The sequence below is a fragment of the Larus michahellis genome, chromosome 11 (genome assembly GCF_964199755.1).
Source record: "Larus michahellis chromosome 11, bLarMic1.1, whole genome shotgun sequence".
NCBI classification, from domain to species: Eukaryota; Metazoa; Chordata; class Aves; order Charadriiformes; family Laridae; genus Larus; species Larus michahellis.
The window spans coordinates 5898416-5925176 of NC_133906.1; the positions used below are offsets into that span (position 1 = coordinate 5898416).

Below are 26761 nucleotides of genomic sequence, written 5' to 3' on the forward strand. Positions count from 1 at the left end.
CAGCCAGTAAACTAGATAAACCATGTCACATTGATTTTTGTTTATCTGAATTTATGTGCATATCAAATACAAGGGGGAAAAAAGCACTTTTTTGCACAGCAGGAAATTGTCTAAATATATTCAATTAGAATCTTTTGATTACATTCTACCCTGTAGAAACTCAAAAGATAGTGGATCTTCAAAAGGAAAGAAAGGCAGAAGGGAACTTTTAACAAAATATACTAGTCTATAAAGACACCATTTTTTTCTAGCAGCGTTAGCCTGCCTTGCATTTTAAAAGAAAATATTTCTGGTCTCAGCTGGATATTACTGTAGTCCACAAATGTTTTCATAGTTACAGAGCAATTTATTTGAAAGGAGTCTGCCTACTAACACATTATTATCCGAAGTCAGCCTTTTCATATTTACTTGCAGTTAGTGTTCAAAATGCCACGTGAAAAATTACTTTTGTGTTTACTTAATAGCTCTTTGCCCTGGGAGGAATGCAATGCGTGATACCACATGGTTCCATTAGATCACACCATCTGTTAATCAGCAAAGATACTACATACAAAATAGGTACTCAATGAAGCAAGCAAACTCACGTGCCATCCTGCCGAGTGATGGTATAGCCGTACTTTGGATACTTGACAAATGACACATTGACCCCAACTAGAGGCGTTCCATCTGTAGTCACCACTTGGCCTCTTATAAGAGACACGAGACTGAGAAAGAAAGAAAATGAAAGGTACTAAAGTTAGTTACAAAAGCAAAGTTACGTTGTTTATAAACTGGGCAGCGGAACACTTGTGCCTCATTTACTCTAAATCCAATTTCCTCCAAAGATTTTTCCAATACTGAAGATACCACAATATTGCCCAGCCCCCTCTTATATACTTAAATCAAGAAACTGCTTATCTGTGCAGTGAAGTCTGTGTATACAGAATGGGAGTTAGTGCCTTCCGTGTCTAATGAGGCTTCGTCTCATTGTTTAATGAGGCTTTGCGGAGCAGAAAGCTACCTCACATTCGGCCAAGCCAGAACTATGACCCTGACGTCCCACTGACACAATGATTGAGCACTTCCCAAAAGTCGCCCTGGGTACAACAGCGCGTCTGTGGATGCCTAATACACTTGAAAAATATGGTGTAATGCCATACCTCTTTATTATATAACCAATTTCCCAAATTAAGGTTCACATTCCATCATCTTAGGGAGTGACCCATGTTTGTACACCGCATTTGGTCCTGATTTGTAACCCTTGCTTTTCACTTTGTCAACAGGAGAAAGGACTTGGTTCTAAGGCCAGCTTTACGCACAGGCAAAATAAAGAGTTTTCATAGCCAACTTTGCTTAACCTCTAGGAGATGAAGATGGGTTACTCCTGGAAGAGGCACAGTCAGCCCTTTTAATTTAAGAGTGCTTTGCTGCTGCTAGGTGCACAGCGGGCAGGAGTCACTGCTGCCTGCCTGGCTGCCTCCTCAGCCTCCTGAGCGCTGGAAGCAGCAACCCCACTGCTCCCTCTCGCCACGGCCCGTCTGGTCCTGCCCCTCGCCTCTCCCCGCCGGAGAGGAGTCTCCATCCCCTGTCCCTTCCCCTTCCACCTTCCCCCTGCCCTGAGAGAAGCAGACTGGTGAGTGGGGGCAGCTGCACGGTACAAGGGAGATGGAAACGGAGAAGCTCCTTGCAGATACTTTCCATTTCTACATTGGAAATGTGAAAAAAGGAGAAGGTGATCCTGGAAAAGAGGGAGAAAGATAAATCCCGCTGCAAGCCATAACACCTCAGGGATCACAAAATTGCATTTTGTTGTAGTCCGAGGTGAAAAGATTTCTATCTCAGCGCTACATGCTTCCAGCATGATCCTCCAACTCTCACCTGTAGCTATAGAGAGTGGCAGAAAAGAAGCCCCGTTTCCACACCGAGTTTGTGCTGGTGGGACTGCAGCTGCCCCCGAACCTTGGCAGGCTTCGGGCACACCAACAGGCACGGCACCCCGACACTGCAGTGTCCTACAGTCCTGGCATCCCAACACCGCAGTGCCTACAGTCCCGGCATCCCGACACCGCGGTGCCTACAGTCCCGCGGTGCCTACAGTCCCGGCATCCCGACACCGCGGTGCCTACAGTCCCGCGGTGCCTACAGTCCCGGCATCCCGACACCGCGGTGCCTACAGTCCCGGCATCCCGACACCGCGGTGCCTACAGTCCCGCGGTGCCTACAGTCCCGGCATCCCGACACCGCGGTGCCTACAGTCCCGCGGTGCCTACAGTCCCGGCATCCCGACACCGCGGTGCCTACAGTCCCGTGGTGCCTACAGTCCCGTGGTGCCTACAGTCCCGGCATCCCGACACCGCGGTGCCTACAGTCCCGCGGTGCCTACAGTCCCGGCATCCCGACACCGCGGTGCCTACAGTCCCGTGGTGCCTACAGTCCCGTGGTGCCTACAGTCCCGGCATCCCGACACTGCGGTGCCTACAGTCCCGGCATCCCGACACCGCGGTGCCTACAGTCCCGTGGTGCCTACAGTCCCGGCATCCTGACACCGCGGTGCCTACAGTCCCGCGGTGCCTACAGTCCCGGCATCCCGACGCCACGGTGTCTACAGTCCCGCGGTGCCTACAGTCCCGGCATCCCGACACCGCGGTGCCTACAGTCCCGTGGTGCCTACAGTCCCGGCATCCCGACACCGCGGTGCCTACAGTCCCGGCATCCCGACACCGCGGTGCCTACAGTCCCGCGGTGCCTACAGTCCCGGCATCCCGACACCGCGGTGCCTACAGCCCCAGCTGTAGGACAGGGGATTAAAGTGAGCTGTGTTTTGCCCAACGCTGACAAAATGCAGTTGAATTCTGGGACAGCTGTAACGCTTGCATTATCCCCTAGGGCTTGCCTTTCTAAAGTGATGTACGCATCAGAGAACATCGATTTTCATTGGTAATATCAGGGGTTGTTTTCAGGTCTTTTCTGTTAACTCTCTGAAATGTACAAGGTGCTGTGATGTTAATTTCTAACTGTATTATAATGGCTATTTAACAACTACTTCCTCATATTTTTATTCCAAACAAGGTATTTTCTTCAATAGTACATAAAAAACAAACTAATTAATGAAAATGAGCTATTTCTGTTACTTTTCTTTTAGAACTTGCAACTATTTCTTGACCCTCCAGGTCCACTACTGGAAAAAAGTCATAACCACTATTTTGTCCCATTTTTTCATCTTTTTCAATGGAATAAGATGTTGAGCTAAGAAAAGAAAGAAGCCATGATCTTTCATGGTAGCTACTTCTTGAGACTACGGCAGGTTCAGTACACACGAAACTTGGAGTCTAACCCTGCGACACTTTTAAAAAGTCAAAAACTTTATTTTTAAAGCTTTCAATTTGACACTAGACATTAGATTTGCCTAAAATTGGTACCAAAATTAACAGCTGGGCTGCAGAATTCTCAACAGCACCTTCACAACTTAGAGGCTAAGGCCAATTTTAAAATGTCATTAATACGTCACTTGCAAAGATACGTTGAAATACGCAACACACGTCAGCTGAATAAAACAGAACTAAGACTCCTGCCACGAGGAACCTTAGAAAACATATTTTTTAAATAAAAATCTAAAATTTGAAATGAGAGTGTTTCAAAGGAGCCTCAGGACTGAAGTGCCCAGCTCCCACTTAGTCTAGAGCTCTAATTCTTAGACTGTTTTGAAGACTCCAACCCATATCCATCCGTAAACAACTTGGTTATTTCTAATATAATTTCTAAAATTCCTTGGATGGCGCAAGAATGTCTGCGTTATCACTATACTTGTCTAGAAAGTTGGAATGACAATCACCTGCTTTTTTAAGATACATCAAGATCTAGGAATAAAGTGTTGGATCATGTTAATAACACAACTAAACATTATCAGATGGTAGTGAAATACAGATAGAGGGAATACACTAATTTTCATTCCGGGGGGCTTAATGAGGCAACAGCTCCAGCACTGGTTAGCATACAATATATAACAGGAAACTGTTTCCTTGTTTTCACTCCAGGAAACTTTGCTGACTGTACCATATACAGAGCAGCACGTACCAACCACCCCCGGGACTCTATGCTTTTTATGCTGTAGCCTGTATTCCTTTTCGGACCAATTATTCAGCCTCATGAATTAGTAAGCTTCTCTCGTCTTGTTTTCCTTTTCATGCAACATTGCAGAAAACGGCAAGATTTCCCCCGTTTTCTTTTTACAGAACTGATGAGAAAAAAAAAAAATCACAACAAATTTAGATGAAAACAGAGCAATTCTCTTCCATTTTTCCAAACAACTCCATGTGTGTATATGCATAGAGTATTTTATAGACTAGACTAAAGCGTGTATTTTATAGAACAGGGCTTTTCAGATAGGATATAGCAATTATCGTGCTATTTGAGCATCATAGGAATGAATGCAATGAGGACCTGCCTGGTGTATCCAGAAACATTATGATCCTCATCTTACAGACAAATCTCTAGGGACTTGCTCTACATCACCCAGTAAGCCTATAGTGAACTCCTGCCTGAAAACAGTTTCTTGTAATGAAGTCCAATCTTTTGGGCATTATCTCAAATCAAGTTCTTTTCTTCAGTTTTAACTTTGGCAATATGAACATAATTAACATATTCATCAATTTGTTAGCATCGTTCCATGAAGACATATTTGAGTAATATTGATAAATAGAACCGCTCTTCTCGGAAGTGTCCAATGGCATCAAATATCAATGAATGATGTGCTGGCTTTTAGATTAATCGTAAATATATAATTAATAATCACAGGGAGAACAGACATAGAAAAAGAAAATGAAAACCTAGACAGATGTATTGGTGATGCAAGTAAAACAGCAAATAAAACAGTTTTAGATAAGGAATAAACAATAAAAACCCGTAAGTTAATGTATTTTAAAAATAATTTGAAATGTTATTTCATTATTGAAACTTGGGTTAGCGGCAGTAAATAAAATGCAATCTTTTTCGAACTGGAAACTAGTTTGTCTTTTCCCTGGTTCTAGATCGCAGTCTTCATAGAAGATAAACCTCAGAAGCTCCTGCTCAGTGGGAGGAACCTCTTCTAGGTTATGTTAAAATGCTATTAAACCTCAGTGTTATAAAATAAAGGTCACATCATACATTACAGCAGAGTGCTGTATGGGAACGATGCCTGAGACGGAGACACGTGAAGCACCTGAAAGCAGCATCTCATGTTAAAACATGAATAAAGTCTCTGAGAGAAATCTTCCCATACAATGCAACTGCACAGACACAGCGTCATATTTATAGCCGCTACCTGCTGTTGAAGGGATTTTCTCCTGGGATGATATGAGTGCTGTCCTTCCCCACTAAGAGCTTGATTCGATCATAGAATGACTTCACAGCTGGGGAACCAGAATGGCTCTGTTGTATGATGTCAAGAGGATCACGAGAACCCCGGCACAGCAGGCTATTTTGACAAGTAGACTGGAGGCAGCAGTCTGGGTCTAGGCAGTCAACCAAGCCATCTGAAAGGTAAGAATCATCGAGACTCAGCCGGCTGCACAGTGCTATCAAGCAATAATATCCAACGGACGTCTTAAGGCCCTGGGGAAAAAATGTTAATGCTTATTCTTCGTAACAGCTCTACGCCATAAAACTGGCAAGTGAACCAATAATGCAACGAGGATGAGACCTTCTCAAGTACACCGCTTAAACACCATTACTGCCACAATTAATTTACACCTGTTTTAGATGAGAATCAATCCCAAAGAAATCTGTTAAGGGCTGAAATCAGGAAGAAGGAATAGTGGAAGGAGTACAGAATTTTTGGCTTAGGTTTTCTGTTTGTTTTGCAGTTGTTTTTTTTTTCCCCAAAATCTTTTCAACTGTTTTACAAAGTCTTTACATTTCCTTGCTGAGCTGTAAGAGTTTCATTTGTCCTGGGGATACGAGAGAAGGAGATGGGGGTGACAGAATAAGTTGTCATTACCTAAGTAAAATAAAAACTACATTGTACCCATTTTGGCAATTAATAGGGAAATGCTGCTGGAACTCCCACCTCCCATAAATATCTGAATCCAAACTTGTTGTCATGCTTGGTTAAGGATGGATCACTCACAAAGCTGGTGGGTTCAGTTGTCATATTACATATTAGGTTGTCCATCAAGAGTGTTTCTTAAGTTGTTTTTTTTTTTTTTTAAATAGAATTTAAATACCAGAAATTAAAAAGGAATCCTCAATGGTGAGACTGATCTGTATACTTAGATAAATCACAACTGAATACTTTTAGCACATAGAGTAACAACTTCTAGCATCATCCTTTCCTTTGCTCTCATCATGTAAGTGACATACGTTCTCTCAATGGAGTTTTACTGTAATTTAGAAATTAATAACCATTTACTTCAAAATATTATAACCTCTAACAAGTTAGAAACATTTTTTCATCTACTCTGGGCAGAATCAGGCGTTCAGTCTGCAATCTACTTAGGTCTGTAAACTTTCAGAGACTCCCGAAGGCATATTAATCAGATTTTTGAATACGAATATGGCCTGGGCACATACGGAGCATCACACACAAGAGAGAACATTCCAGTAGGTCGGCTGACAAAAGCACCTCAGAGCAAGATCACGACTCATGTATTTTCAAGTTTTTCACATGCACAACAGACCGGCAGTACCCTACACCGTTACCCCACAGTAACTGGAAAGACGACAACAAAAACAAGAGAAAACCCAACCCAAACCGAAACCTAAGCCTATAGAAAGCTTTCCTATTTTACGATTAGCCTTGTATTTCCAACGGATTGTGTGTGCCTGAAATGACTGTTTCTGTTTTGAGAACAAAATTGCCAAGGTATGCTGACAATGTTTCATTCAGCCCTCTAAGGAAATTTATGTCAGACGAACTACCTCGTTGGCAGAGCCATACATTGCGTTAAGGGCTGTTGCCCATTCACATTAAGAGCTCCATTGATCTTGAAATCCTTTCCAATGCGGCAGCAGGAATTTTGTTTTTTACTGGAGTCCATTTTCCACCCAGTTTATGTCATCATTGTATGGACAATTTTAGCTTCAGATTATAACTCAAGGCAGTTTTCCTATTAAGCGCCGAGAACTTCTTCTCAGCATTCTGCGTTCTTTCTTGGTTTGTGACACCTCTACAGCTATGAACATAAAGCCGCCCACTGCTTAGTCCGCTCAGTCCTTTTACTCCGATGACCACCAGTCAGGAGAATCCTATCAACACATTAGAAATAACAGAAGCAAAACACAGGATAGAAATTACTCCCCTTTGACAAATTTACATTTACCTGTTCAAGCTGCGCCGTATTTGTGCTATACCTGTTATTAGGGGTGAGGGTATGTCACGTCTGTAACGACCTCATCATGCAGCAGATTATGGGATGCTGTGACCAAACCCTCCTGATGACACCACGAACTTTCAATTGGCATATCAATCCGTCAGCATCCTGTCAGTCATGCGAATCACAGCTTTATGCTCGCAAGCCCCCTTGGATATAGTCTGACATCGCAATCTTCAGTAAATTACCCTGTCACTGCCAATCTCACCGTTATCTCACAAACAATCAAGCAGGCAATCAAACTGCTCTGAATTGCCAGTTCAGGACCTGGGAGGCCAGAAACATCTCCAACTCAATACCAGGGAGAAACCCGTGTACGATTCCTTTCATGTAGGAAGGTTTTTGTGCGGTTATGTGAATTCAGACTTGCATACTTTCAGAGATGCTTACAAGAATATTTAGAAAAGACAGGCATACACCTTAACATAAATATACACGATTTACTTGTTTGGAAGACTATTACTTATAATATATGGCTATATTTCCCCACACTAATTTATTCCCAGATGGCAGGATTCAGGAATTAAGATATTTTTACCATATGCAAACTAGTTGATCCAGCTTGTTGCAACAGCAGAACTGAGGTATGGATCTGTTCAGCACACGCAGCCAGAACCTGAGCACTGCTGTTTGCTGTCACAGGCTTATACACCGCAATACCGTTTGCACTCGTAGCTGCATCGCTGCTATTATTTACCTTCTTGCTACAGTTGCATTGCTGCTATTAATTTACCTAGTTGCTCTGAAATCTCCGACTCTATGTACGAAGGAGTATTGATTACTGTCAGAATATATTTGTTTCTAGTACGCGTTTGCCTAATTTGCTATCCGGATGGACTATCACAGAATGGCTGAGGCTGGCAAGGCCCTCTGGAGGTCATCTGGTCCAAGCCCCCTGCTCGAGCAAGGCTACCAAAAGCCCAGGACCATGCCCAGACAGCTTTTGAATATCTCCAAGGGTGGAGACTCCACAACCTGCTCCAGCGCTCCGTCACCCTCACGATAAAAAAGTGTTTCCCAGCACACATTTGTGCCTGCGGTTGTTCCTCCCCCGGTGCAGGACCTTGCACTTCACGAGGTTTCTCTCAGCCCCTTTCTCCAGCCATATTGTAACACGGCATATGAAGTCAATTGTTACAGAATCAATTAGTTGCATTAGACTCAGTTGATTAAAACAAGGGCTAGAAAAACGTACCTTCTGTAAGAGAAAACTCTGCCATAAGCACGAGTTTTAATTAGAATTCAGTACTTTGTTTTTTAATATATATTTCAGAGCTTGTCTTCCAGATTTCCTCAGGCACACTGAATTATTTATATGGTTAATTCAATGACAAAACCCCCACCATTAGCTTCACCAAGATACTGCTGCTTTTCATAGCACACACATCTGAGTTTCAAGCAGCCAGTTCGCAGCTCTCTGAGACTCTGTACGCTGAGGGGAGGAGGCGGTGGAGGGACTTCAGATGGCGCTGAACCTCCTCCAACGATTTGAGACCAAAAGAAGTCCTGACTTGGCCTTAACTGCGAAGAAAGAACTAGCAAACGTGGAACTGATTTAAACTGGCAGCACAGGACTAGCTCTCCATTGCGGTTTGCGGTTCTTCTGAATTCCCAATTCTTTTCAAAACCAAATCAAGTGACATGGTGTTCCTCTTGAATGCTTCATTTCTGCTAATGGATACACATTTCTTGACCTTCCATAAACTGTTCCACAAGCTTTTTGGCAAACTTAACTATACAGCAAAAAGAAAATTGTAAAGTATTGCATGTAAGTAAAATGATCTACTTGTGTACGCCATATTTTAAGATGGCATTATTACCGTGTTCCCCTTGAACATGATTACAAGGCCTAAAAAGCACTCAGTAGAAATAGTGGTATGTTTTACTGCTAACCCATTTAGAACCTCTCATAATCAGTTTTCCTTTACCACTGAATATACTTCTCCCTACGTGCAAGGTGACTGGATTCCAGAATTGTGCTACACCTTTCTTTGGAAAGTTGATGCTTGAGCCATTGGTTTGCGTTTGTTTTTTTTTTTAAATTACTACACATAAATTATCTTTAATTTCCACTCTTCTTCAAATACTTGAAGGTTGTGCTTCAGGTTCAATTCATGATGCACGTTAGAACGAGTCAACTTTGACCTGACATCCAGGCGCTCGAGAAAACGCTTTCTGTACCCAGCAGGGGACAATTTTGTTTCCAAAACAAAACTTCTGAGCCCACGCTCAGTAGAGGGCATCCTTACACTTCACTAGCTTCAGGAGCTGGTGACTTTCAGACCGTAATTCCTGGAAATTTTTCTTTTTCCAATAAACATTTCAGACTGATGATTAAAATGGAGGTGAGGGGGAGGGGGGGGGAACAGCAGCTACTACGAGCCCTGAGGGCAAAAGGGCCTTTGATCACTCTAAGGGCAAATTAGTTAATTTATCATGATCCGATTTTAATTATGTGTAGTATTAATATACCCAAGGTGAAAGAATTAGAGATGCTCTATCAGATTATCAAAAGCGTAGGCCTTCTCTCTGCCAACACAGAAATATTTTAATTGAGCTCTAAAATTGCATGCAGAACTGTTTCCACAGCCAGGCTATTCCACAGCCCAGTACATCTTATTACCAGGAAGTTTTAGCTAATATTTAACCCAAATTTTCACGTTTGTAGCTTGATCTGATTACTGTTAGCTACGTTGGCATACATCATTCAAAATAATTCCGCAGAAGTTCCCGGCGCTAACAAGAAAGGAAACGCTTCTTGTCCTGTTCCAGCCCTGTTCCTCAGTTAGCCAAACTGGAAAGCCTCTCCGTAAACTGTCAGGATTATACCACTGGCTTTTGTAACAAACTGTGAGCACAACAGTATCTTCAGAACCATAAAGTTAACTTTGAGGGAAAGCTGGACTGTAAATCCCAAATTGTGGTAAAGCAGAATAAACCTGGCTTCTGTGTAAGCTGGGCGTGCCTACGAATACCCACAAAGCTCCTTACTAAGGTTTTGAAGTACCCTGGAATATGACATGGGTAGAGCAAGAGCCCCACTTCACTTGCCCACCGGGGATCCGTGTGCTGCCCAGGGCTCTGGTAGGCAGGAAGACCCTCAGCTACGAGCACCAGCTGGAAGAAGCCACTGCAGGTGTAGCTCCAGCTACGCACCGAGCGCGCGGTGGTCCTTCACACCCTGTGAGTACTGGTGGATTACTGATGCCCCGACTTCAAATCTCACATCGCTTAGAGCAGAGATGACCACGAGGCCTCCAAGATGAAAACAATCTTAAACACGACCGTGCTCATTTAGTTCCAGTGTGCACACGGATACCCGTGCAGCAACCAGTGGCTTTTCAAACCACGAATTTGCAGTCGGTGAATTTCTTGCTTTCTCTTCTCCATGGGTTGTAAGAGCGTGTTATTGTAGTAACACGTCCCGTGAGGGACAGTGTAAGGATAAGCTGGCTAATGTGCGTAAAGGCGATTAGAGGCTGACATGAAGTTTTAACAAAATCACATAGACGCACGCTCATTAGCTCTTGTCAAACTTACATAATGTCTAGTTTTGATGCAGATTTTATACTCGAGCCTACATAACTCACTCTGGCTCCCATCCACAATAGATTTCAACTACTCATTACATTTAATGTTCTAAAACTGACTATTGTACAGGCTCTGGGAAGGTATTTTCTGCGCCGAGAGTATTCTGGGTATTTATATTGAGAACTTCATAAAATCTTTTGTCTGTGCTGAATTAGAGACCCCTGCTGAGGCAATGCTTGTTGAGGCAAGCTAAATTACATGATTTGCTTTTGTGCTGTGAAATACTTGTATTATCTTAAATGTCACGAGCCTGATGCATTATCAAGTCTCTGGATTTGTAATTTTCTAAAAGCAATTTTTTTCTAAATGTTTATTGCAGGAAGACACTTCTCTTTTCTTTCTATTTTCTTTCAGTCTAATTTCAGAGATGAGTTTTCTAAGACAACTCAAATAAACAGCCTTTCAATCAGTCAAGTGCACTGTCCTGACAGTGAACTTCTCTAGAAATGTATTTTTCTCATGTGTTGAAGAGAATTCATACCGGAGCAGATAGCTGGCTTTCTCTCATTCATTATCTTTAATGTATTGTGCCAAACAGAATTGCTGCCAACTGTATTTCTTGGTGAGGTTACAGCTATATAGTAACAAACTGAAGGGCAAAATTTGCCTTCTGAGATATGCACCACTCTCTGTGAAAAGCCAACTGGAAATAAATTAAAACGTATTTTAAAAATAATGTCCCACTTTGCATAACAAACACGGGATTCCTCATTCTATTTAGCTTAGTATTCTATACTGCTACAGGTTGCTTCCTTTCCCTCCACACACAATCACATTTTGAGGAAAAAAGTGATCTGTGAAGTGATGTAAGCAATGATTGCATTTAAGCTTTTCTTTTTTTCTTTTAACCCGCATGTACCTGCCCTCTGCCTCCTGATCAAATCTGAAACAAACCAACTGACCAAAATTTTGGTTCTTTTCTGTTCTTCTTTCTCTGAGATTACATCGCTTAACTGTACTGTTGATAAAAACTATAAAAACATGAGAAAGTAAATTTGAAAGGATTCAAAAGGTGGGAGAAGAGAGAAAGAAGGAAAAGAAAAGCCTAGAAGGAGCAACCCCAGTGGGTGATAGGGGGCTCCTGACAGGGCTGCTTCTGCAGAGGCCAGAGTTCTTAAATATCTCCCCCAAATTACCCCACTGAGCTCAGGACAAAGGCCCCTCCAATATGAGCTCCTGGCATCAGCTGCATCCAACATCTAGTGAAACTATTCTTTAGAGAAGAAATACGATTTTTGCTATGCATTACGTTGTCCATTTTACTTGGAGGTCTGTAAGGTCTAAGGTGAAATCTAGTTAAACATACACAATTTATGAAGACTGTTCCAAGGTAATAAAAACATTTTCCAATTTAGTAACAAGCAAATTATTATAAAATATTTACTGTAAAAAGATGAGTATAACTAGCCACTGTAGCCATTTCCTTATGCAATATGTCAAAAGAAATATGAACTTATAAAGTAACGTACCTTCTCTCATTCCTGAAAATACCATTTCTAATCCCTTAATTTCCTAAAATAAATCCATGGTGAATAAAATGAGTTATACATGTCTATTGGGGGGATTATACATTGTAATCACAATTATAGGTCTTAAAATAAAGCTATTTCTAATCCCTCCCAAAGATGCCTAATAACTATTAGACTACTGAGGGAGTGATTAAAGAAAGGGATTAGATTTAGAAGTGTCCGCAGTGAGTAAATTATGTAATCCAAACATGTTTTGGAAAACAGAAGCATTTTCCAATTAAAAAAGATCTTGAAAGTGAGTCAATGCCAGAAAACCTTTACCTCTCAGTTAGGCTTCCTCCTTAAAAATAAATAAATAAATAGAGAGAGAGAGAGAAATAAATAGACAAACAAATAATTAAATAAGAGACTTTCAAGCTTTTTCAGCAGAGTGGCCTATGCACCACAGCCACCCTAGAGAGGTTCATACCGAAGACCCAGTTAAGCCCATATCTAGATTTGGCTTGTGACGGTAAGGAGAACTAGAGGTGAACGTGCCAGTGCTAGCCGGGGTCAGGCACGGCCCCACCTGAACAGCTCTAAGAGGAGAAAACAGCTCTGGACGCTCTCTCCTCTCTCTGCTCTGGAATCCTCTTTTATTTATGTGAGTAATACACACCGACGTCTCATTTGAAATGAAGATTCCTAAGTCTCGACAAGACAGGGACACATCTGCCTCTTCTAGGAATAAAGGAACTAAAGGGCATTCATCTAAAATGGAAAGAAAATATTAAGTATAATCTTTCATTTTTCTCTTTTTGAACTATGGTATGGAGTTTGCATTGTGGCAGATAATAAGACAAAACAGGAAAAATGGGAATCCCTTTGGAGTCAGTGGCAATGCTCTTCTTGACATCCATGAAATGAAGACTTGGCCCAAGGCCTTTGAATCTGATTGTGAGATACAATTGCAATAAGAATGGCTGAACAGTGAAAGAGCACCAAAATATGTTAAAACTGTTGCTGCACGGGGAACAATGGAAGACAGAAAATGATTGCTGCAGTTCAGTGACACGCTGAAGCAACTCTATTTTAAAAACATGACTAGATGGATGGAAAAGGAAGGAGGTTCAGCTGTCCAAACAAGGATCTCATTTAGACAAAAAAATTGTATTTTTAGCTACCCTACTGTCTTTCGAAAGAACAGCTTGTGTCTTCAGTACTACTCCAGAGCTACTTGCTTATGTTAACAGAGCAATACTGTTAATGGAGCAGCAAATGAGTTCAACATCGTGCTGCAAATAAACTCGGTTAAGTTTCAAAAGAAAAGAGTGACTGGGAGGAGAGATGATTGCTTTAACTTCCAATAATCTTGCGCTTGATGTGAAACTTGAGGTTCCGGTAACCAGCTGAATCTTTAACATTGATTCCCATAGTACAGTTTTCAGCTTTGTTTAATGAGAAAACTTAATTTTATCTGTTCCTTTCTATACACAGTCACAATTACATTAAGGTGTACCTTGAAGCACACAGCACACATCCCTTCCTTCCTCTCCATTCCTGCACGCTCCTGAGGTCTCCCCTGTGCCAGCATTAATGAACATACAGGTCACAGGACGCGTTCCTGGCCAGATGGGTAGTGAACCAGGCACATAAAGAGTAGCACAGCTTAAGGCAAAGGCAGAACTGCACTTTAAGATACTAAGTATTAAGTGATTAATGTTATGTTCAGTTTTGAGTTTTGTTGTAGCTCTTGTGACTGACAATTGAGAGCTACCGAGCTGGTGAGGGCTCTGGAGGCCAGGTCATGTGAGGAGAGGCTGAGGGAGCTGGGCATGTTTAGCTTGGAGAAGAGGAGGCTGAGGGGAGACCTCATTGCCCTCTACAGCTGCCTGAAAGGAGGTTGGAGAGAGGTGGGTGTTGGCCTCTTCTCCCAGGTGAATAATGACAGGACCAGAGGAAATGGTCTGAAGCTGCGGCAGGGGAGGTTTAGATCAGATATTGGCAAGACTTACTTTACTGAAGGAGTGGTCAGGCACTGAACAGCCTGCCCAGGGCGGTGGTTGAGTCACCATCCCTAGAGGTATTTAAGAAACGTGTAGATTTGGCACTTCAGGGCATGCTCTAGTGACAGAGATTGTAGCGGGTTTTTTTGTGTGTGTATGGTTGGACTCGATGATCTCGAAGGTCCTTTCCAACCATGAAGATTCTATGATTCTATGATTCTGTCCTTACTGCACATATTGGAAAGGACCCTGTGCCATCTCCAAGAAATCTGAAAGCCACAATATAATCAAACTGAAACAGCAAAAATCACTAAGGCGTGAGAGCGACAGAAGAGTCCTGCGGTGCCACACAGCCTGTGGGTAACTCAGCCTGTGCCACCTGCACCATGGACAAAACACAGCGTGGCTGAGTCAAAGGGTTTGTTCTCTTGGGCTTCTCAAATGGACCTTGCAATTATGTGGAGAAACAGGTAGCTGAACAGGGGCTGAGTATCACCTCAGCTCCCTTATAGAAAAACTTGCCTTTATCACACAACCCCCATGTGAAAATGTGCAGGTCAGATGGACTTCTCAGGTTGTTTAGACCTTGGGACAGCCATAGATTTACAAACTACCTACACTTCCACAAGAAGCAATGGGCAGCAATCGCTCTGCCTTTGGAAAATCGGACTTCAACCTGGAAGCGTTGAGAACGTCTGAAGAGATCTCCTCTTAGTCTTTCTTTTTCTTTCAGGTGCCGCTATGGTAAACCAGAAACTATGCACCTTGCATGGTAATGCTGATTAATATTATATGTCCATCGCATGGCATATTTATTCTATGTATTTTTGACTTCAATGAACTGCCATTGGCCTTCCAGGAATTAAGTTTTAGAATTTTGCAATTTTAAATTGGGATGAACAGGTGACTGGTTTCACTGGTCATTTTTTTCCCTGTTTGTCTGTCTGTTTTACAAGTGCAGAATATTGTCTTGGATAAGTAAGTGAACATCCTATTCCAGTATTTCGAATAATGTTTTCCAAACTCATGCCTTGTTTTGAGGAAAATCTGATGATACACCCATTTTCAAATTTTCCTTTATAACCTTCAAAGCCTGTAAAAACTGCAAACCTGAGCACTTCACCTTTTAGTTTCTTACATTGCCTCTTAACACAGGTTTAGAGGGGGTTTTTGTGTAGTTAAAGGCCAACTAATGTAATTTGGCCATTAGATTCTGCTCTTTACAATTCAGCAACAGTTATAAAGTAAATTCCAGTTTTCTGAAATTGAATCAGCTCTATCTCTTCTAAAATATTTCTCTAAGCACTGATCTCAGGGATCAGTAAAACCAAGGAATTAACAAAGGATTTACAGCTTAAAACTAGCAGATGATATTCAGATGTGGTTAATATCACGTAATCAAAATCAAATACACCTATTCCTCAGTTTGGGACTTACAGACAATTTCTACACCCTGAAATTTTATATAAAATTAAAGCACTGATTTTAATGACAGTTTTACCCTAGAAGCAGCCTTTCAAATAAACCAAATGCTTCTTTGCAGTTTTAGGAAATACCATGAGTAAAACATTTATTCATCAACAAACAACAGATGTGCTCTTTAGATTAATTATTGGCCAAAGAAAAGTGAACGAGTCTCAAGGAAGAAAGCCGTGTCTGATGTTTGATGACTTTTAATGAAGAGCAGAAGCATGTGAAAAAGGATCTACATGACCTTACTGTAATGGAAGGTATAAGAAAGCTTCTTCAAATGAAGGAGATAGATGAAGCAATCTTATTTAGATGGCACAACTTCCCAGAAATGCTTTCAGCCCAGCATAGCCTAATCCACCATGGAAGGCTCTATAAAATGACATAAACTAAAGCCATCTTTGAAGGTAAACACAGAACACACATCCTATATTTAATAGGGATACGCCTGATAAAGCAGTGAGAAAACTGAACCGGGAGGTCAAAACCTTACCGCATATGACTGTTCAGTGCACCTCACTCAGCCTGGCACGTGAACTGTGCGATACGACAGCAAGCTACAGCCACTTACACAGGTTGTGTACACGAGAGCGTGACCCTGTCCTCTAGCGCAGAGCAGGAAAAACGTTGCTAAATATCCTCCTCAATCAGCCGCTATGCTTGTGCACACAGGCGCAGTAAGTTCTTTGGCAAGTCACACGCGCCAAGAGCCCACAGGAAAAAGTTCTGGTCCGCTGAGCCATGCTCTCCACCGCGGGCTTCAGTGGGATGTGGGGTGGGACCGAGTCTGCCTGCCCGCTCCCAAGGCAGGCGTTGTGGGTCACCACATCTCTCCACAAGGCCACAGCTCGCCCAGCCTCAATGGTTTCAAAAGAAATGTAACACCACCACCACTTGACAACAATGACAGCCTAAGTCTTTCTGAAGGAAAATGACTCTCGAAGAAAGCGTGTATAACCCTCTGTTCTTTCAGGACTGGGAATTGAAAGACTTTTTGCTCACCTCCCTCATTATCCTTGTTATCGGCACAGGCGGTTTCCATGGCAACGTTGCATCCAGGCCCCCTCCAGCCGGTCTGGCAGACACACTGCCAGCTGTTCTGACCCAGCGTGCATCTCCCGTTGCCATTGCACAAATCAGGGCAGCCATCTGGTTGAAGAAATGGAGAAGGTAAGTACAAGCCACACTCATTCACACTGCCACTCAGACTTCTGACAATATTACTGTGCAGACAAAAAGGCTCGTTCCTGCTGGCGGGACAAACGCTCTCCTGGCCCAGAGCCACGGCCCTGGGATGAGAGGGAGGGTAAAGAAAGGGGATGCCTCAGAGAAACGGGGATTTAACTCAAGCCAAAAGAGGAGGAGTCCTACCATCAGCCACAGTATGTTTTAAGAACCCTGTAAAGGTTGAGATCTTGAGTTAAAGGCAGTAGACAGAAATAAGAGTGTGCTGACAGAAGATCACAGCCTCTTATTTTTCCCGCTGTATGTGCATACACCTGTATGAAGGAGAATGGCTTCTGCAACAAGCATGTCAATGTTCAGAGTCCCTTTTACAGTGTGCTGCATAATTCTCCAAAGCTTCTCTAAACACAAAGTTTCTATAAATAGCTTTGAAAATATTTTCCGTCTTCAACAGTCACTTTAGCAGACCTACTTATTTAACACTAAGTTTACTTCCCTAAGTTTACTTGTATTATGATGTAGCATTTCATGCTTTCTGAAAGATACGTTAGAAGAGATATCCCACAAAAGCTGTATGTTTTGAGTGGACTACGGATACGATGTGACCTATTGTATAGCAAGAGCTGAATTAGGAACAAAAATATTAATTTGCTAGGGTGCTTGCATATTCTAATAAAGTGTCCATAGATAATAGAACTCCACCGCTTTCTCCTGAAACTAAATGAGTCTCAGGAGGCAATACTGTAACTTACTGGATATTCATTATGAAAAAAGGTAAGAAAAACAAATTCCACCCTGTAAGGTGCTTGGAGCCTTAGCATATACAATGCAATCCATCAACATCCAATCCACGCAAGCGTGCCTATTTGTCTGCGGAGGCGAAAGAAGACTGGAGAGTCCTGCAGCAGACCTCTGTCAGCACCTTTCCATCAGTCTGAGCAGGAGGAGAAGGCTGTGTTGCCACGCTGACAGTAGGTGTTGCATCCCAACCATTCACAAGCTCTCTCCTTTGGGTTGGAAATACAGCCTAATCCTGCCATCTCTACAGTCACCAGAGAACATGGAATAATTAATTTCATTGCTGTTGATCTTGGGCAGAAAATTTAACCTCCAAACAGCTCACAAAGCTTCACTCCCTCTCATTTTCCCCTCCACTGGCAGCGATGGGTCACTGTCGGCATTAAAATCTGCAGGGATCCGCTGCAGCCCTTTGAGGTCTCATCGACTTGCTGGGTTAGTCCTTTGCATCAGCCACCGTGACCCCAAGCTGTGACTATTAATTAAATACTCCACTCGCTCCCCCAGGCATTTTAAGAGCACCAAGGAACTAATGGGCACCCTACTGGAGTGTGGATACTCTCTTCACCAGCTGTAAGTGAGGAAGTCAGCAGTGGGAAATATCCTGAAAGCAAATAAATATGTTTGCTTTGTCTGAGCAGCACCACTTCACATGTGCAGCGCTGGAGAAAGACCAAGATGACAGTAAGTCGCCTTTGTGCCCCTTGGCCTCTGCAGGTGACCGGGAATGGAGCAACTGTCAAACTAGCACAGCTTTCATTTAAGTGCTGAAAGGTTGAATAGCCTTCCAGAAATCCCTAATTTAGACTGCTTGTGTGTTTCTATAAACCCGGTCAGAAAGCCACAGCTCTGAGTTTGTGTCTCCTCCTAACTCGGCCCAGCCGCCTTCGCTGTAGCCAGGTGATGTTAGAGAGAAGTTCCTCTGACCCCACACTGGTTTTCACACTGCTGCAGGAGCTTTCCGTGCGGAATAGCGAGCTGCCTTGTACCCAGGGCACTCACACAACCGGTATCGCAATATGCAAGCATTCACATTTACTCTTCCTCGTTGGGTTGTTACCTGATACATTCATAGTGATTAATTAAATTCTAATAGGACTAAGTAGTCCACAGACACATTAATTTTCAAGGTAATTCTGATAGTTTCCTTACCTATTTTTTTTTAAAAAAGAAAGAACGCTGGTCCTGTGGAAGGTGCTACACTGAGACCTTTGGGACCTCAGCTGTCCCACAGAAAAGGTTCTTTATAGACAACAGCAATCAAAGTTTCTGTGCATTGTCCTACCAAGGTGCCTGCACCTTCATCACTACTAGCACTGGCACAGTGGAGTAAGACACCCAACCTCTGTCAACAGGGCCAAGACCGTTCAGTTTGTTTTACAGAGAAAGCTATCAGCAGATAGGAACAAGCCCTCACAGTTTTATTTCAATGCTGTTCGTAAAAAAATACGGTGCCCCTTTCATGTAAATATAAGGTTATTTTTGCATTACATATCTTAGCTATAAAGAATTGCACTTACTTTGCAGCACAGGTAATATATTTTCAAGGCATTTATTTTATCTCTTTCATTTGTCAGGTTGTTTGAATAATAATGCTTGAGGGGAAGCATCGTTCTGTATGACAAATTATTTGTTTTAAATGAAAAACAAATAGCGATTGTGAATATACACACACAGTTGGCTTTATACTGAGGCACTGAAGAGAATTAAATCACCGAAGCAGTTTGCTTTGCAGCATATGAGCACGATGAAAACATGAACAGTAGGGAGCTAGCAAAATCTCTGAAAAGTTTTACGTGCAGCTGGGGATTAATGGACATGACTTTGCTTTTAGCTTAAGGAGAGAGGCAAGCATCACTGGTATAGACATGATGTTGCTAGGAAACTCTATGCTACCTCCACAGAGTTTATTTAACTGCGGCCTTCCAGAGACAGACTTCATGTTTCAATAACATAAATATCAGAGGGAAGGGAAAAAACCAGCAGTAGATGACAGTAAGATCCAAGTACTTTGACAATAACGTCTTCCTTAAAAGGCCTATTAAATTAATGATGTATTAACTTTCAAAACAGCTTTAAGTATGGACAACTATTTAGATATTTTGCATGGTTACATGTGTTTCTGTACCTGTGCATGTGCATATGTACATTTCTGTTTATGCCTGTCTTTCCTCAAGGAAATATTTACATAGTATTATAGTCTGTTAGACCAAAATTTGTTCTAACAGCTTGTTGACCAACTAGACATCAGAGCTCCATTACGACCTATTAATAACAAGTTTTCTTACAAAAAAGTTGATATTTAGGCAGCGCACTGAATCTCTCTGTTTAAATCTTCCTCCATGTGCACGTGTGCAGTGATTAGTACAGACGAAGATCCTCTGAACACAAAGCATCTGCACATGGCTAAGGGGCTTCAACGCACTTCGATGGGTTTTGACATTGGACAAGGTCACAAAGTGCCTGACTGAGGAGCCCTTGGAGCCTCAGCAAATGCCCTGTGCTCACAGCCGGCCACGTGCTCTTTGCTGGAAACGCACACTGTACGGAGCATATCCTAACACTAAGTGCTTTGTTAAAGCTTGCTTTCATCCTGCAGTCCCGGCTCTCACCGAGCAGCGTGTTACCTCCTGGCTGTCTTACGAATTCACTCCCAGAGTAAGGTAGTCAAAGAGAGAGTAAGGTAGTCACAGAGGGAAGGGCTAGCAACATCTAACCTTAAGAAGTAATCCGCCATGGTATGAAGCTCTCAGCCCACAGCACAGCAAAGGGCCCTTCGTGCTAAGCAGACAGGTTGCTATTCCTGGTGCGTAGAGAAATTCTACTCATCTTTTCCATTACAGTATGCTTAATGGAAAATGTCAAAAAGCTGGGTTAAAAAAGAAGAAAGTGCTTGTTTAAAGTGCTAGATTGACAACCTATTTATTCACAGAACAGGCAGAGTATGGGCAACAGCAGTTCAAGCGTCTCACACTTCTAGCAATGTCTCTGCACAGGCTGCTGCTGCGAGAGGTGAAACACTAATGCAGCCTCCCTTCTCTTTCCGTCTCCAACTTGTCTCTGGGACTGCTTACTGGGAGCTTTAAGGCAGGTACATACGCATTTACAACTGAAACAGCAAGAAAGATTTCAGTACTTCTTACGATACAGCATCAGGAAACTGTCACTAGCATTGTGTGGGACCATCAGAGCAAGAGAAGGTTTCAAAATCAGAGTACTAAAACTCATTCCTCTCCATACCACGGACAGACAAAATGCCCAGCTTCATGTAAAGTAAATGCTGGAAAGTAGCAGTAAAGGGAAAGGAGAAAAGAAAGGCACTATATCTCTGGATCTAACAGAGAATGACGTAAAGTGGCGTTTTGTACATGTGAGATCCCCAAACACTTCTTAGCATTCTCACCGAACAGAACAATCTCTATACGCGTGCAGTTCTGCAACACCAGGGCTAGTGTTTAATGCCTGAATTTATTTCCTCTCTTAGTCTTTTTTTCAGCTCCCCAACTAAATTGGAGCAACAGAACAAATTCATTAATGGATTTCACAGTGTTTCGTGCTTCTCTTTGTTCAAACAGGCTGTTACGTTCTGACCTTGCTCATAGTTTAAAAAAGCCCATTTCTTGGCAAGTTAATATCCTACCACATTTACAGCAGTAAGTAGCATGAGCGCCCTGATTTGTAGATCACAAGGACCTGAAGACGACTCTGAAACTCTACAATTCAGTAAGCAGAGATCTGGCATATTGATCTGTTTCAGTGCACGGGGACACTTGCCCCCTGTACACCTGCACTGGCCTTCAGTGCTTGAAAGCCCTTCACTTACGTTTCCTCAGCGTGTTCCTTCCAATGCGCAATGATCACAGCACATTGCAACGAAAGGTGACACACAGTACAAAAGAATGCTCAGTAACAACATGAGAGGGTATCTTTGCCATAAAATAGTTGAGTTCCTTCTTCTAGGAATGAATTAGATTTCTTTCTCTTGACTGTGCCTAACACTAAGAGGAAGAGGATCTACCATGGATGCTAAGTAAATAATGTAGTATCAGAAGAACAGGACACTATTTAAAAAAACACTATGAGATATGAGAACACGTCAATATGAAAAGGAGTATTTAGTCAACTACTACCATATATATGCAATTGTTACATTCATCTTATTTTACATTACTAATATTCATGAAAAAAGGATCAAAATGTTCAAGACCTTTGGTCAGACACAATAGGAAAAGAAAGCTCCTGCTTGAAAGTCCTTATAATCCAAAAGACAAAATGAGCTTAAAGTACGAGATTTTGTTATTTGTTTGTAGAGCTCCACATTGCCACAGTCCACGATGGGGCCTAGAAGATGCTGTAACAATACAAATTAAAGTGCGTTTCATAATAACAACAGAAAAACAAATAGAGAGTCTAGAAAACAAGAAACATTGCTGTTACCAAGGTCATTGTGAGCAAAATTAAGTCTACTGCTCCCTCCAGACCTATGTAAACTTTATCTATTTCTATAGTTTCATATTTTCTAAACTTACGAGATATTTATGAAAAGCTGAATTTAACAAGAAAGTCTGCAGAATCATTATGAATAGTAAACGAAATCAATATGGACAGTGCTTGTTTCTAAGAAAGTGATAGCACCGGATATATTTACGAAGGAATACTCATAGGTTTTATCTACAGTGAAATTATTCTGAGATTAAATTGTAAGGTGATTAATTCATTTTTGAACTCAGCAAATTAATTTCCAGTATCTAGGCAGTACATCAAAAATTGTAATCCCATCTGGGGTAAATTCTGACCAAATTCCTTTTCATTCCACTGATACTAACAAACTCTAGGTATACAAATACACGTGTACCCAGCTACCCAGGCATATATAGATTTTCCTTCGCATGAACTACTTTAAATCTCCAAAACAAACATTTTAAGTAAATCAAAACATAAACACACACTGCCCAATTAATTTGTGGTTTCAGTCTAAACCTTAATAATCATCAGAATTCCCGCTCACGGTGGGGCAAATCATTCTGGAGAAGAAGGAAGGGAAAGGAGAGCCAGGGAAAGAGAAGTTAGAGAAATCATGCTCTTTTTAAAGTTTTCAGACTTTGAGTATAAGCCTCTTAGTATAATTAAAGGAAAAAGGGGAATAGGAAAGATGGAGGAAAAAAAAGGAACGTCTCTCCAGGGGATATCTCGTAACCACTTAGAGAAGCGGACAATGGTTACAGCCTCTACTCGGTTTGCACGTTGAAAAATCGATGTAAATAAAGAGGTTACATCTTCTGTGTCTTTCTGACCCAAAGCTGTCTATCAGCCATCTATGCCCCAAACTCGTCCAAACGGTATCTCCAAGCAGGCGGAGCGGGCTCCCCGCACCTCTCCCGCTTTGGTGCACACGTAGAGCAGCTATGGTCTGCAATGTCATAGCTCCTGTTCATCTTTCTGCCTAACCCCATTTCACACATCCTGATCCAAAGCGCGCTGGCAGAGAGCGGAGCCTTTTCATAACCTTGAATTTACGCTGGACCAGGTGGTCCTATGGGTGAAGATGCCCTGCAGTAAAGAGTATGTTGTACAGCACCGTGTTTTCTCGCTCACAGGATACACGCGAGTTTCAAGAGGAACATTCAAATTACGTTTAAATCACGTTTAAATCCTTCTCTTCTCATTACAGCCGTTAACTACAGAACTGTAGCAAATAAAAGTAGTCTGGGATATGAAGGTACCTACAGTATATAGAGAAATGACTTAAAAGCAGTAATGACAATAGCCTTTTAATTTGGATTTTAGAGGATAATCACTGTTTTCATATTTTCTATTCATTCCTTCAGTGAGTTGCTGGTATGCCTACGGCTATCTAACAAACAATAAATGAGGTACATAGAACAAGGTACCTAGCAACATTGAAAATAAAATTACACTTTTTATTTGCTATTGTTATTTTTTAATCCTTCAATTCCAAAGCCTGAAGGGCTTAGTTAAAACCAAAGAAAGGGCATACAAATAAAAAAAGACACAAAGTATTACGGTAGGCTCACAGAAGTTACATTTTACAAAATAGTATTTCAACCAAAATAAACCCAAACGATGTAACTGAACGTACGTCAATGCCATATAGTACTGGCTGAGGGAAAGCTGAGGCTCCTTTGAGTGAGTCTGGAGAGCTCCAGGACAGGCCAGAGCCATCCGGAAGCACCGGCTCAGGTCTTCAAAGCAGGACAGTCACACAGATTGACAAATTGTTAAGAATTAACCCAGCCTTTCAGCGTAATAAAAAGCCTGATTTCACTGCTCAAGCACCACGGCAGCGCTGCCTGCAGTTCCAGAGAGCGCTCACACCGAGCAGGAGCTTCTCCGTGGCACTGAAGCATTTGTCACCAAGATGCTCTGCCTGGCTTCCCTCCTTCTTTCTTTTTTCCTTGTTATTTTTGAGAGAAAACATTGTTTAAAATGTTTTAGATACCCTAAGTATTTCTTTAAGCCGGATATCAAACAAAGGAACGTATGGAATAAATAACTACTTGCAGATGTGCTGAGGGAGACGAATCCATGCCTGAGTTAAAACTAAAGACTGGGCCAGCTACACTTTTATTTATTGAACAGGCTAAAAAAATGGGAAAGATGAGAAGTAAGTTTCAAGAATCCAGAATCCTGATTTCCTCCACTCTAATACTTTTTGCGCAGGCAGACAATTATGAAGGTTAAGTAAGGTTCCTTAAATTGCCTGGGATATGTAAGCCATAACAGCATTTCCTTCTAAATCGTACTTCCTATGTATCTATGCAATTTCCGTCTTTCACATTTAAAGGTGGGAACTCACAGAACATCCAGCTTTCCAAACGAAATAGGAAAACGTGAGAAAAACATGTGTGACTCTTTAGAAGAGAAGTAAACCTCACACAAAGGGGAACTGCTGGTATTAAAAGGAAGTATTAAGAAAAGTCACTTGCATCTTCCCAGAGAAAAAAAAAACTATTAAAAAAAAAAAAGATACAAACACAGACACACACACACACAAAAAAAAAGAAGACAGAGGAAAGCTCATTTTGTAATATAGGTCACAAAAATTTGAGATTGAAAAAAAACCCCACGGGTTTCAGAGCACCATGCCTTGTTAACAAGGGATTGTCCTGTTTTATCCAACTTCATTTTAAGCGCCTCAAGCTGCTGGGCTCCCATTACTGTCTTGGAGGGAGACACCGTCTTGTGCACAACCAACGAGTTCTCTAACTGTCTCCAGCTGTTGGTGTGAACCCCCCGCTTCGAGCTGCCCACAGCTGGGTGGGGAAAGAGGGTGACAGTTTGTGCCTCACTGTCCTGAGACTTGAAACCAAACAGATCAACTACCAAAAAATCATGTCTGCTCAGAAGGTTCAGTATACACAAAACGCTTCAGCTGAGCCCAAGAATTCGCGCTATTTATATATAGATACATATATAAAAGAGTTTCAGAAGGAAGGGAGAGTGCATTGATGGGAATTGTAGTCATGAGACTGAGAAGGTTCTGCAATGCCGAGAGACCAAGTGCTCTGCTGTAGGCAGGAGGCCAGATTCAGTCCTGCAAACGTGGGATGTCCCCACACAGCCCCCCCGACATCGGCAGACCGCAGGCAGGGCTAAGGGATGGAATGAGTGTGGTAAGCAGGTACGCTGCCTGCACACCCCGACATTGCTAACCTTAACGCAGAACCTCCACATCACACCCTGCACAGAACCCAGCTCTGCCCACAGTGGCTTTATCAAGGATCAGGTGACGGTGGGTTCAGACGCGTACCAGCGTAAGCAAAGCAGTTATACAAAACATACGGACGTAAGTAAAGACACAGCCCAAAAGCTGCAGTAGCTACACCGTCTCCTCTTTAGGCCAAGCAGATTACTGGCTCAGATTCTGAGCACGAGCTAAAATGTGACCCTAGCAGCACGTTCAAGTTACACAGCGTATTCTTTTCAAACAAGACTCGCATTCAACTTATATTCATATACCCTATAAAAAAATACATTAGAGATGCAGTAAAATTTGTATTTAAGATAGCTGTGTCTTTCAAATTAATCTTACTGTAACAAAATCCATTTAGAATATAATTCCGGGTGAAATTGCGTTCATAAAACCAGTACCACAACCATAATCTTTTATTGTATTAATGTTTCTGATATGGGATACACGGACTGGCATCATCCTTTGTAATATGTAATATCGTTTCTGAGAAAGAAGCATTCTCAAGCTGGATTTATCTCTAAAATAACGTCTATATAAATAGTTTAGTGTCAGTGTAATGATAAAGTGACCTATCGGACAGGATGTGTAAATTCAGTCAATTGAAGAGTAACAAGCAAAACACTGACCTCATATTTAAAAGAATATATAACCTAATTAAAATGTGATAACTAAAATCCCTACATTAATCACACTGCTATGGCATGGAGTTTCAGTCATTCGTTCATAAAAATTAGGATTCACACAGTAATTGCTACTCAACCTCCTTGCACACAATGCAATTTGCTTTTTTATTATTTGAAATATGTGGCAGCCACAGCTTTTCAAAAATACGCATTTGAACTTTTTTGAATAAACATTTTGCCAAAGTATTGGTATACTTTTAGATAGACTTATTTGCTAGAAAGCTTCAAGAATCTCATGCACGCTGGTGCACAAAGATGTGTCACGTTTCCGTACTCCTTACCTGTTCTACCCTCTGTGTCATAAGGAGAGACGAAGAGGAAAAAAAACAACATAATTTTTATGTTAAGTGATGTCTATATCTGGCAAAAGGATATTTGATATCATGCTGTCAAATCCCAGACATCAGATTTCAACAGCTCAGTTTCATTTGGCTAACTGAAATTTATAAAATTCAACAGAAATGACCTCATTTTTCCAGAATCACACCAACTTAGTGAAGTATCTGTAGTATTCTATTCTAACTTTGGAGGAAAGCAT

General features: G+C 41.9%; 1 protein-coding gene across 5 annotated transcripts in view; it reads right to left on the reverse strand.

Moving 5' to 3' along the window:
• TENM2 (teneurin transmembrane protein 2) overlaps nucleotides 1-26761 on the reverse strand; it is a 1449326-nt gene that overhangs the window by 37423 nt on the left and 1385142 nt on the right. For all 5 annotated transcript variants that reach the window (XM_074604292.1, XM_074604293.1, XM_074604291.1 and 2 more), the window contains 3 exons: nucleotides 16846-16992; nucleotides 5282-5492; nucleotides 585-704 (listed from right to left, as the gene is read on the reverse strand). In XM_074604292.1, coding sequence (XP_074460393.1) covers nucleotides 585-704; nucleotides 5282-5492; nucleotides 16846-16992 — 478 coding nt within the window. The remainder of the gene's footprint in view (nucleotides 1-584; nucleotides 705-5281; nucleotides 5493-16845; nucleotides 16993-26761) is intronic.